General features: G+C 33.2%; 1 protein-coding gene across 1 annotated transcript in view; it reads left to right on the forward strand.

The window, feature by feature from the left end:
* The window catches only part of SCN7A (sodium voltage-gated channel alpha subunit 7), a 104,324-nt gene that overhangs the window by 74,627 nt on the left and 16,476 nt on the right, over window positions 1–13,221 (forward strand). Inside the window, exons 13-17 of the mRNA XM_072810937.1 lie at window positions 823–996; window positions 2,671–3,027; window positions 6,535–6,972; window positions 10,047–10,152; window positions 11,767–11,921. Of these exons, the coding sequence (XP_072667038.1) occupies window positions 823–996; window positions 2,671–3,027; window positions 6,535–6,972; window positions 10,047–10,152; window positions 11,767–11,921 (1,230 nt within the window). The remainder of the gene's footprint in view (window positions 1–822; window positions 997–2,670; window positions 3,028–6,534; window positions 6,973–10,046; window positions 10,153–11,766; window positions 11,922–13,221) is intronic.

A 13,221-nucleotide genomic window follows, 5' to 3' on the forward strand; every position in this document is an offset into this window, starting at 1 on the left:
GTATATCCCCTCTTGGTACCATAGCTCCATAGATCAGAGCAGGGCACAGGTGAAATAACAAATACAAGTTCCTCAATGACACCTGAATTCTGAATCCTGACTACAACCATACCTGCTCTGTCTGTTCCAGATGGGAACTTTGCCTGTCTTTGCCTTAGATGGGAACTTATCCTTTTGGCAAGGCATTGTTGAGATACACTCATCCTTTTTCTTACCTACAGTGCAAAAGCAAAACAGATTTCTCAGAGTTTGAAAATAAGTCACATTCAAGGAAATATACACTGTTTAATTTTCTTTGCTTTCATGGTGGTTGTTGTTTGTTGCTTGGTATTAGTACGGATTGCCAAACTGCTACCCATTTTGAATTATGTGTTTATTCAGTACCAATATGACAATTTAGTTATTTCTGCCAGTATAGTTTACAAAAAATAGTCTTCATAGATTTACTCTGGTTTTTTTCTAGTTCATATATGTACTTTTAAAATTCTTTAACGGTTTAAAAAATCAAATATCTTATCATTTACTCTATATCCCAAAAGGAACCATTCAAAATGAAAAGACTTTCATCCTTAAAAATTCTTTTGTTGTCTTCCGGAATAGTTTTTTGTTAAATAACTGAAAACTTTGTATGCAATGCTTGATGTTAGGCTGTTAAATAAAAATGTTTGAGCCTAGCCTTATAATACAGGCTCCGAAACTAATCAGATCTTGACAGAGAAACTGTGAAGACTGTGGCAGTGAAAAGTTATAGTTTCTGTGTATGAGGGTTTTGATAGTGTATTTGAAAGCATATTCTCATCCATGTGTTTTGTTTTTGTTTAGATTTGTGTCGGAATTTTCACAGCAGAAATGATTTTGAAAATAATTGCAATGCATCCATATGGGTATTTTCAAGTAGGTTGGAACATTTTTGATAGCCTGATTGTGTTCCATGGTTTAGCAGAATTTTATCTAGCAAATATTCATGGATTGGCTCCTTTTCGAACATTCAGGGTGGTAAGTAGGATTCAAGATCTAAATTTTATTTTATGAAAATTTATCTCAGCTTCCTCAGACACAACGTGGGAAGGATAGTAATACCTATCCCAGTGGGACACTTGGAGTAATAAATGAATTAATTTATATGGAAAGAGCTTAGAAAGTGCCCCAGGAAGAGTAAGCAGTTTCCAATGCTGTCATTTGACCAAAACCTCAAAGAAAATAAGCCACATCTGTAGCAAATTTGAGGTGTAGTTTTAGGAAGCAGGACCAGGGTTACTGGTCAGTTGTGAGGAGCAGGATAATCTAGAGTCCCAGAAGCTGATTGCCAGTGTATAACTAAAGAACTGGAATTAGTTTAGTATTTCTGAATCTAGAGTTAGAAAACATTATAAAAGATCAGGCTAGGGATCCCTGGGTGGCGCAGCGGTTTAGCACATGCCTTTGGCCCAGGGCACGATCCTGGAGACCCGGGATCGAATCCCACGTTGGGCTCCCGGTGCATGGAGCCTGCTTCTCCCTCTGCCTATGTCTCTGCCTCTCTCTCTCTCTCTCACTGTGTGCCTATCATAAATAAATTTAAAAAAATAAAATAAAAGATCAGGCTAGCAGAATGTTATTATGAAAAATATTAAGTCAGAATCAGTATATGCCTGCAATGTAGGGTGGTAGTAAGAGTCAAAAAACTAGCCAAGGAAATAATGTTATTAGAAGAGTATGTATAGAAATGTTAAGTACTCAATAAGTAATATATTCTGGTGAGAAGTTGAAGGAATGTAGCAGGAATCAAGAACAATTAAGTAGCTTTGACCTTTTCCAAGTAATTCTTCAGAGCCTTGTCTTAAGTCTTCATCTGTAGACTTTTCTAATCAGTAAGATATGTATATGTGAGAGGTGCCTATCAAATTTATGGATGAAACAAAACTGGGAAATACAAAAATATGATAAAAGTATCAAAGTATCTGAAAAGCTGGTATGGACTGAATATAAATGATTCAGTTTTACATGAATAAATGTGAAGCCCTACTCTTGAGTCCAGAAAGCCAACTGTATACTAGAGAAAGTTGGAGAAGGTATAACATCTATAAAAATGATGTTTCAGTTTTAGATAACTAAGTTCACTGTAATATGGTGGCTAAAGTTTTAAGGTAACCCTATCAATAGAAACAAAAAATCTAGTGGAAAGAAGATAAATATTCAGACTAAACCTAGAACGCTGTGTTTGGTCTTTGATAAGTTACTTTAAAGGAAAATACATAATAAACTTTAACTGGAATTTAATGGGACCTAACATGTTTTTTCAATATCATCTATTTGTCAGAATGTAGGAGAATTTCCTGTGTGTTGTGAAAAGCAAAACAAAGAATGGCTAGTTGCCCTGCCAGATATTAAAACAAAACTAGAGTAATTATAATAGTATAATGTTGAATGAAAATTGACAAATAAATAGAAGAAGATGTGTATGGATTAGTGTAAAAAATACAGAATATGTATGTTATATTAAGAATTGTATAAAATTGAATTTTCAGTGGTTAGTATTAATAAAACTTAAAGCTGAGTATTGCATTAAAGACTATATATGTATATGTGTATAATGCTGATAAAAATTTTAAATATATGTCACAATAAAGAGTGACCAGGTTTTTTGTTGTTTGTTTCTTATTTTTGTTGTTTCTGGGATTTCTGTATTAGTTGAGAATTTTCAAGTTGGTAAAATACTGGCCGACATTTAAGATTCTGATGCAGATTCTTAATGACTCATTGGTGGCCCTGAAAGACTTGGTTCTGCTGTTGCTCACATTCACATTCTTTTCTGCTGTGGTTGGCCTGAAACTGTTTGGTATGAATTACAAAGAAGGTGTCTGCAACATAGACAAAGACTGTCGACTCCCACACTGGCACATGCAGGACTTCTTCCACTCCTACCTGAATGTGTTCCGGATTCTCTGTGGAGAGTGGATAGAGACCTTATGGGACTGCTTTAAGGTAGCAGGCCAATTCAGTTGTATTCCTTTTTACATGATGGTCATTTTAATTGGAAACTTACTGGTAAGTAACCCATGCTTTTACATTTTCCTTGAAAAACTGATGTAATGTAGGCTGGTATTTTCATGATACAGATTTATGGGATCTAGTAGTCTATTAATTGTGTTGTCTAATATGGTGGCCTCTAGCCATATCTGGCTGTTGGTCAGTTGAAATATGAGTGGTCCAATTTGAGATGTGCTACATGTGGAAATACTCACTGGATTTGAAGTCTTACTCCATAAAAAGTGTAAGTGACTTTATTAATAATTTTTATATTGAATGAATTTTAAAATAACATTTTTGATATATTTAGTTAAGTAATATATGTTAGTAAAATTAATATCACCTGTTTTTGCTTATGTTTTTAATGTGGCTACTAGAAGTTTGCATATGTGACATGCATCGTATTTCTGTTGGATAGCACTGGTTTAAAACCTTGCTACTCAAGTAGCATTGGCATCATGGGAGATAGTTATCACTGCAGATTCTTAGACCCCACCCCAGACCTATGGAAGTAGAATCTACATTTTTAACAATAACCCTAGGTCATTTGTATGCACATTAAATTTTTAAGAAGCACTTAGATGTAACACAGTTTGTCAAACTTGGCTGCACATTGGGATAACCTGGGGAATTAATAAAACTATAGTAATACCCTGGATCCATTCCCAGAGATTCTGATTTTATTGGTATGTGGACATAGCCTGGTCATCAGGATTTTTTTTTTTTAAGTTTTCATTTGATTGAATTGTGCAGCAGTTTGAAAATCATTGGTTTATAAAACTGTTGTGCATTAACTAAAAGGAAAAGCTGTCACTTTTAAATTCCCAGTAATTGAAGTGGTATTACATGAATTGAGTAAGTAGCTTTCAGTTCTTCCAAGAAAAGGGAATAGCTTATAAAAGAAAATTGCTCTTACGGAGAAAGGAAAAAAAAAAAAAAGAAAGGATTCAATATTTGGTGGAGATCAAATACATTTTCCTAAAGACTGAAAAAACAATCACAGGTTAGACTCCATTGTATCTATTGGTGCTCCTATTCACCTTGCTTCTGTTTCACCTTGGTTATAACCCCTGTCTACTTACCTCTGCTGACATTATGTTTAATTGTTGATGTACATGTCTCAACCTTCCTTATTAAACTAAGCTGCACAAAGAAAGGATCAAGACTTTTCTCCATATCATCAAAGCCTAGAACAGGGCCCAACATGTGAAAATACTTCACTGACCTCTGCCTTTGTAGCTATTAGTACACTTTCAACTCCCAGTGACAAAATCCTATTCTAACTGGATGAAACAAAAATCAACATATGTATCAGCATGCATAACTCAAAATATCGGAGGTAGATTTCACTTCAGTTATGGTGTGACACATATGTTCAAACAAGGTCATCTTTGTATATCTCAGATCTGTCTTCTGTATGCCTCTTGCTGGCTAGTGTCCTCTGTTTTATCAAGATGGCTGCTGAAGTCTAAAGCTTCTTGTGTTCATATCATGTCAAGTCTAATAGAAGAGAAATTCCTGTTTCTTTCCTAGAAGTCACAGCAGATCTCTCATATTAGCTCTGAGTCACATGTCTATTTGTAAACCAATCTCTTTTGCACAGGGTGTGGAATACACTTATTATTTATTGTGCAAAGTGTAGAATATATTAACATGTGATATATTAACATGTATTACATTAAACTACTCAGAACCCTGTCCTGGAGCTGGAGTTGGCATCATTTCAACTCATATGACTACTAATGAGATAAGGGTGATTTTGCAAATGAAATATAAGTTTCTATTCCGAAAAGGAGGGATCATGGTTGATGGCTATTGATGTAAATAACACACACACACACACACACACACACACACACACACAGAAAGCAAGGAAGCAAAAATGCTGAGGCAATTATATAATTGTACTTCTGTTTCTTTATTTTAGAACTCTACTCTGTGTCTTATTTTTCTTATTCCTGATTATCAGAAACTTGATGTCAATAGGCAGACAGATTAGAGGTAAAAATGGATTTACGTGAACCTCCATTTCCAATTGATTGACAATTATATTACTCGGCTTGCTGAATCTTTTAAACTTTATTCCCCTCAACAGTCACCCATGTGTGGAACATCATGATAATAACACTAGAGTAAATAAGGGAAAAAATGCAAGGAGAGAATCTGTAAGGCTGTAGATCTTTCCCCCCTGTACTTCCAACTCATTGCATTACAGCATTGCAATTTCACACTTAATCTCAGCATTGATATAAAAAGAAGATATTTCCCAGTTTTTAGATTTAACTTTATCTTATTCTCCCAACAAGATTCCAACAGTGATTCAGTCTTAAGTGGAAATCTTAAAACATTGTCATATACAAAAGCAAGTATTTAATTGACTTTTAAATACTTACATGTAGCATTGAGCTGTAGATAAAAACAGAGTTCAGATCCAAGAAAAACAGTTCAGATCCATGGGTTCAAATTTCAGTTCTATCATTTAGAATTTCATTTCAGCTTTTTAACATTTTTATTGTATATGTAAATCTGCAGGTATTGTGTGTAGGATATGTGTATCTAAGATATAAGAAATCTATTCTTAACATTATTCTTAATATATTCTTAAACACAATTCATGTCATTTGAACTTGGTTCATTAAAAGCAATGTATAAAACATAAAGGAAACTAAATCATTAAAAGTTCAGATATCCAAAGAGAGGCAGAAAAACTTCCATAACAAGCAAGATGCTCAAATTATTATTTTAAGTCTAAAAGAATTACCAATATGAATCTCCAGCTCTAAAGTCCAAAAATATTATTTATATCCTACAATTACAAACAAGATAAAAGTATGATTCTCTGGAAACTAAACATGGTTTGATCATATCTCTTAGTGATAGTAAAGGTCAAAATATACACCCTCCTTGAATTCAAATAACTTACAAGTATTAGGAATGATTCTTCCATCACTCATCTCTTTCTTATTTAACAAAATTTATTACCACAGAGAATCAATTAACCTGCCCAGTCCTTGTGCTAGCATGTCCCAAGGAAATTTAGATGCATGCTTCAGAACCAGGAATAGCACTCTCCTCATTATATTCCTTGTGGGTTTGCAGAACCCATGAAGATGTCATTGTATGTCTTCCTGGGATAATGCTGAAGTGAAGTCAGCCACCTGAAGTAACAATCTGTTTCTTCATCTTGGAAGATGTAGCCTGGCTCGACAAAGGAAAACAAGCTTTGGAATAAGATTTGAGTCTAATCTATATGACCTTTGATATTTGAGACCTGTAAGCCTTGCCTTTTTCATCTATAAAAGAGAAATAAATGATACATCAGAGAATGTTGTGATCCTAAGGGAGTTCTAGCTGTACAAACTCTTAGCATAGCACCTGACCCTTTGTAAGAACTGGCTAGCCTAAATAGCCTTGTAGTTTGTATCCTGTTTTCAAATCTCAGGTCAGTTTTTTTAAAAGATGTTTTATTGTTTAGAAGGAAACAAAAAGTAAGATAAAATCAACCTCATTTACTTCCTCATTTAGATAATTTACCTGTTTCTGGCATTGGTGAGCTCATTTAGTTCATACAAGGCTGCAACAACTGAAGAAGACGATGAAGCAAAAAATCTCCAACGTGCAGTGGCAAAGATTCAGAAAGGAATAAACTATGTGCTTTCTAAAATATTATGCAAAAACCAAAATGTTTCAAAGGAGACAATGGACAATGTAAATGATGTATATGTTAAAGAGAATATTTCTGACCATACCCTTTCTGAATTAAGCAACACCCAAGAATTCCTCAAGGATAAGGAAAAAAGCAGTGGCACAGAGAAAAACACACTGAGTGAAAATGAGAGTCAATCACTTATCCCCAGTCCTAGTGTCTCAGAAACTGTGCCAATTGCTTCAGGAGAATCTGATATAGAAAATCTGGATAATAAGGAGATTCAAAGCAAGTCAGGTGATGGGAGCAGCAAAGAGGTAAGATGTTTGAATATTCTGATTGCTTATTGTTGATTTATGCATTGTTGGTAAGAAAGTGAATTAGTGGTAAAGTTGAGAGGACCCATTCAATCCTAGCTATAGCACTCCTTGCTCCGGATTTCATGCTCCTAATCAAGTTAATTAACCTTTCTAAGCTTCAGTTTCCTTGTCTATAAATGCAGATAGAACTGAATCTATTTCTTAGGGAAGATGGGACTGAGAAAAGTAGTTCAATGGTGCATAGAACAATGCCCAGTCTATAGTAAACACTTTGTAAAATTAGGTTAATATAATTACAAAATTTGGTAAATTAATAAGCAGGCAATATGGGGTGATGAAAAGCAGATTGGAGAAATCTAAATTTTCAAAGAAATTGACATTTCTTTGTGTATTATCAGAGAAATCATTAAACTCTGGGCATAATCATCTTGGAAATGAGAAACTAGACTATAGGAGGGCTAAAATACTTTCTTACTTGCTAAAATTCTAGGATTCTTGTCACTTTATTTCTGCAACATTTACTATAACATATATAATTGAGTTAGGTTAAAAGAATAAAGCAAACGCTACCATTGTGAACAGTGTGTAGATTTATCAACTCTTGAACAAAGCAAAATGAAAACAAAACAAAAAACCCAGCAACAAAAAATTCAACACATTCAAGGAAGTAGAGATATTGCTGCTAACTTACCTTCTAAAATGTACACCCTACTGGAATCAATCTTATCTTCTTCATTTGCAAGCATTATGTTGTCTTAGTAGGAGGTATAATTTAATATAAAGTTACATCTACAGAGATCACATCTGCTTAGCAAGCTTCTTGCTTTGTACCTCAGTAGGAAACCATCTCAGATTACTCACAGGAACTGGGAAGGAGAAAAGAATGTCTCTTTCCACATCCCTGAAAAAGTCTTTGGCACCATCTTGTTTCTCAGACCTCTTCCAGCTTGGCAGCTGCTCTGTAATAACTTCTCAAGTTGGCCTAATAGGAGTTGAATTGCAATTATCCAGAATCCTTCCAGCTCCTAGTGAAAATATCTATCTTTGTGTTAGAGAAACACTTTCACTCCTTAGCATGCCCAATATTTTTAGGTCTATTTTCCTTTAATTAATACCATTTCTTTCTTTTTTTTTTTAATTAATACCATTTCTAAAAAAAACAGGGAATACTCTTCTCCAGATACACTTCCATATCTTCACTTACAACTTTGACTACCATCTTATTCCGGGTAAAATTGCTATTTATCAAAGCACATCATGTTGAGATGCTCTGGGAAACTTCTTGCCAATCTCATTAGAAAGTCTGGGATTTGAGAATATATAGGAAAGATGACACTTAAGTATAATTGTAAATGGTAAGGTTTCAGAAAATGTAATTTATGCTTTATAATTATGTGGTCTTGTTGATTGATCAGTCACTTATCTGTATATTTAGTTACATATTTAATTTAGACACTTTAAAGATTATGCAACTCATGAGTACTTTAGGATGCTAATCTCCCAAAAACCAAAGAATATAAAGGTATATCTTATCTGATAATTCTGAGATATATTCTTCTTTTTCTTTGTTATTAAAACTTTCAGCCATTTTTTAGTTGCAATGTGACTATAGAAATTTTTAAAAAAATAACATCAAACTTTACAATGAATTTTATGTTTTTCATATGTAGCATGGTCACTTCATCATGCCATTAAATAGTCTTCTAATAAAATTATTTATAATTTTGAATCCCAATTGATTTATATATATATTTAGAATAACATACTAAAAGGGGTTTGGAAAAATCGCATCAAATAGTTTATTTAAAAATTCTAAAATAACATAAATATAAGGTGTATAATTTTTAATTATTGAATGCCGAAGCATTATATAACATTCATTTATGTATTGTTTACTCTCAAACCCATACATTGCTATACCTTTATTTCATCGGAAATAAAGAAAATATGAGGAATTGAAATAATAAAAGCAATTTGTTTAAGAGTAATACCCTAATGGATATATATTTTTTGAGTACCAAATGTCTTACTGACAATTGACCATGTAAGGTCTAAGGCAAACAAAGCCTCCCATTTATATTTCCTTGACACTTTTTGTGGATAAGACCAATAGGTAGGACAAAATATTTATAATTTTCCTTTTGATATACTTATTTAGATCTTTCCTTAATTTTTTAAAAATAAGACTGTTCTTCCCCAGATGTTTTAATATATTTATCTTATTTTTAATTAGAAAATAATCTCCTATGTTATTAACTTTAGGATCTTGGTCATTTTAAAGGATGACATGCTGTATATTGATTTTAAGATAAAGTAAAATAAAGCATTGTGAGAAAATAATTTCAAGTAAAAGCCGTGCATGTCACATGTATTATTACCACATATGCAAAGTCATGGCTACTTTATAAGGATATAAGGATAGACCTTATCCTATTCGGTCTTGAACTTCAGTCAAGTACCGAGTGAGAAAGAATGTCAGTCCCTGTAAATAGCCTCTCTCCATAAGGCTGGTACCATTTTGCCAGGTCTAGTCCTGGTCTTTATTCCTTGTGCCATTTCTTCATTTCACTTCAGGATAACCTCACATCAGTCCTGTCCTATGATGGTATATACAAGAATGTCTGGACTGGATTTCACAATACAAACTAAGTGCACTCTTGTCTACCCATCTTTAGCATCAAGGGGTAATTTATTCTGATACTACTTATCTAGCTGAAATGGCATATGTGGAAACCTTGTGAATAACTTCAAGAGAGCTTTGAAACTCAAATCCTTTTGGATACTGGAGATATGGTATCCTATACATCTTTCAGGAGAACAGCATTATGAACTAAATGCTAATTTTAATCTCAAAATTATTTTAGTTTAAATTAACCTTTAATTTTTTAAAACTTCAAATCACAGAGATATGTATGCATTTTAATGTCAATCATGAAATTAGCCTAAATAGTCTTTAAACCTGATAAAAGTCTTTCGGTACACAATTTTTCTTATTCCTGAAAATGAAATAAACTTGAACTCCAGTAAGAAGCTTTAATCACAGCTTTTTTTGGTGGGACTTTACTTTTCAGAAGGTGAAGCAATCTAGCTCATCTGAATGCAGTACAGTTGATATTGCTATCTCTGAAGAAGAAGAAATGGTTTATGAACATGAGAAGCCAAAGCATCTTAAAAACGGTAAGAAAAAAATAAGTTCCTTTGGTCATTATATTGGAATTCAACTAAATTTCTTAGTTTATCAAATACTATTGGATATATTCTAATTTTAGAGTTTACTAATTTGGCTAAGGAACACACAAACAAATATATGCACACATGCTCATATCAATCCTGATAAAATTTATAGGGAATGTCAATAAAAAAGTCAACATGTGGAAAAGAGGGAGAGGGCCTATTTCCTAGGAAGTTTAATACAATAGTTAAGAGCATTGGCTCTGGAGTCAGATAGGCTGAATTCAAATCCCAAGTCACCATTTACTGGCTTTTATTTAGCCTATCTTAGGCTCATTTCCTAAAATGTAAACTGAGGATAATAATAAAACTTAACTCACAGGATTGGTAAAAAGATTAAATAAGTGTATGTGCATGCATGTGTGCATGTGTGTGTGTATTTTTATGCTTCATGGAATACAGTCAATATTCAAAATACTCAGATGAAAAATCTTATATCTTTCATAGGAAAACAAAATAAGTAATGGTGATTACATCAATATTAAGAAATGTATAGGACTTCAGTCAGTTGATTAAGTCACTAGATATATAACATACATCTCTTGATGACTTATAATTCAAATTAGTCCTAGCAAGATGAACAAATAATTATGGGTTCTGGACATTTGAAATCACTGGAAATCAGAATGTTAACCGCTAAATGCTCAAATTCCTGTATTTAGTATAAGAACCTGCTCTCAAAAAAAATAAAATTATTTTTAAAAAAGTTTAAAAAAAAGTTTAAAAAAAAAAAAAAAAGAACCTGCTCTCAGTAGCTCAACTTCTAGGATTTGTATGATTCAAGACAAAGGAGGAAACATTTCCTATATTTTTTTGACCAAAGATATATAAATTGACAGTAGGTAAAGTTAAAAAGTAAAATGCATTGGCTTTAAACTCCACCCACTTCTGTTTCTTCATTTTCTCACCTGTTACGCACTGTCTTCTCAAGTCTCAGGGTTTTTTATTTTTTATGCTAACTCTCTTAACCGGAAGGTAGAGTTCAATCCATGCACATGAATTCTACCCACAAAGTGCTCTACAATCCAGAGGAGCTCCCCAGAATCACCATTCTCATGCCACCTAAGACCTGACATCAATTTAATTGACTTAATTAATATTATACTTCTCAACATTTCATAAGCATCTATGTGCTTAAATGAGAATGCTTTGTAAATTTTCAGAGAATGAATTCTAAAGCATCATACCAAAATGTGATATATAGAAGGTGTTGCATGTGTGTGTGCATTTTTTTTTTAAGGGTGGGGAATAAATTCTATTCTTCTTACACTCTGTCCCTCTGTCCCACAAGGCTAGGGGATGTTCTAAGTCATCTTTCCCTTTTACAATTTCTTTCCTCCTACTATTCTCAAACTCACAAGTTAAGTTTTTCTTGTCTTTCTCAGTGACTGTGTGGTCCACAGAAACAGGGGTAAAAAAATCAAATTTTTATAAGTCAGAGAGCACCTGTATTAGATTCTGTAAATAACTAATTGCTAAAGCATATGGTAGAAAGTTTGAGATGTCTACTTTTTCATGACTGTTCAAGATTTTTCTTCTTAGCAGTTTCATTCTTGACAGGTTATAGACAAAGATCTTCACCTGGCCAATTTAGTAGAGTATCCCGGAAAGGAAAAATTTGGCAGAACATAAGGAAAACCTGCTGCAAGATAGTGGAAAACAGTTGTTTTAAGTGTTTCATTGGCCTTGTCACTCTGCTCAGCACAGGTGCTCTGGTAAGTATATGATACTTTTATGGGAAAAAAATGTGTCTGAAGTCTGTTATTTGAAGTCATCATGCCAAGTTCATATTTTGTGATTTTACTTTTGGAAGACATATATTACAGTCTTAAAATCTGTATTAGCCTCTTTCAATATTAAATAAATAAAATAATTTTGAAATATATGAATAACAGTGGGAAAAATGAATGTTAGATACCAAATTCTTATTTTAATAAAGTTTTCTGTATGAGACAAAGTTTAATAATATGCACATACTGTGCTAGTACTTTGGTACCAATTCAATCAGGAAAGAAAAGTGCTGTATATACTTTTAACGACCTTTGAACAAAAAATGTATTTATCCATTGGCCCAATAACCCTAATTCTGGGAAATTATCCTACAGATCTGAGCATGTATTAAATGCATTTAAACGTTATTCACTGAACAGTTCATTGTAATAGAAAAAGATTGAAGAGCAAAAACAGTTTATAATAGGTGACGGTTTAAATATGCTATGGTACAATCACCCAATGGGATACTGTGCAGCTATTTTAAAAATATAAAAGCTGGAGTGCCTGGGTAACTTAGTTGGCTAAGCCACCACCTCTTGGTTTCCACTCAGGTCATGATCTTAGGGTCCTGGGATCCAGCCCCAGGTTGGGCTCTACCCTCAACAGGGAGCCTGCTTTAGAATTCTCTCTCTCCCTCTGCCCCTACCGCTGTTCTCTCCCTTTCTCTCTAAAATAAATAAATGTATCTTTTAAAAGTTATAAAAGCTGTATGTATGCTGATATTGCAAGATATGGTAATAAGTAGAAAAATAATGATCTGGAATAAAAGTATCTATTAGATATCTATTAACATTCATATTTCCCACTGTCATTCGTATATTTTGAAATTGTTTTATTTATTTAATATTGAATGAGACATATTACATTTTACATAGGAAAAAAAGAAAAATAGACTATAAATTATTTTATTGGGTTTCATTGAAGAAGATCAGAGAAAGATACACAAAAAAATAGTTAATTGTGAGATGCATGGAGCAGAGAAAATGGAGTCACAGCTGGGAACCAACTTTATACTGTATACATTTTTTAAAGTAAACTTTATATTGACATTTAGCATACATAATGAAAACCATTGAAATTCTAAGTATATAGGCTTAAAGAATTTTTACAAAGTGAATGTATCTGTGTAACTGTCACTTAGCTTGAGGAATAGAACATTACCAGGACTCCAGAACCACATACTCTGACACCTAACAATTACTTCCCCAGTCCACCTGGGTAGCTGGTATGTGGACTTCGAGT

The sequence above is a fragment of the Canis lupus genome, chromosome 34 (genome assembly GCF_048164855.1).
Source record: "Canis lupus baileyi chromosome 34, mCanLup2.hap1, whole genome shotgun sequence".
NCBI lineage: Eukaryota > Metazoa > Chordata > Mammalia > Carnivora > Canidae > Canis > Canis lupus.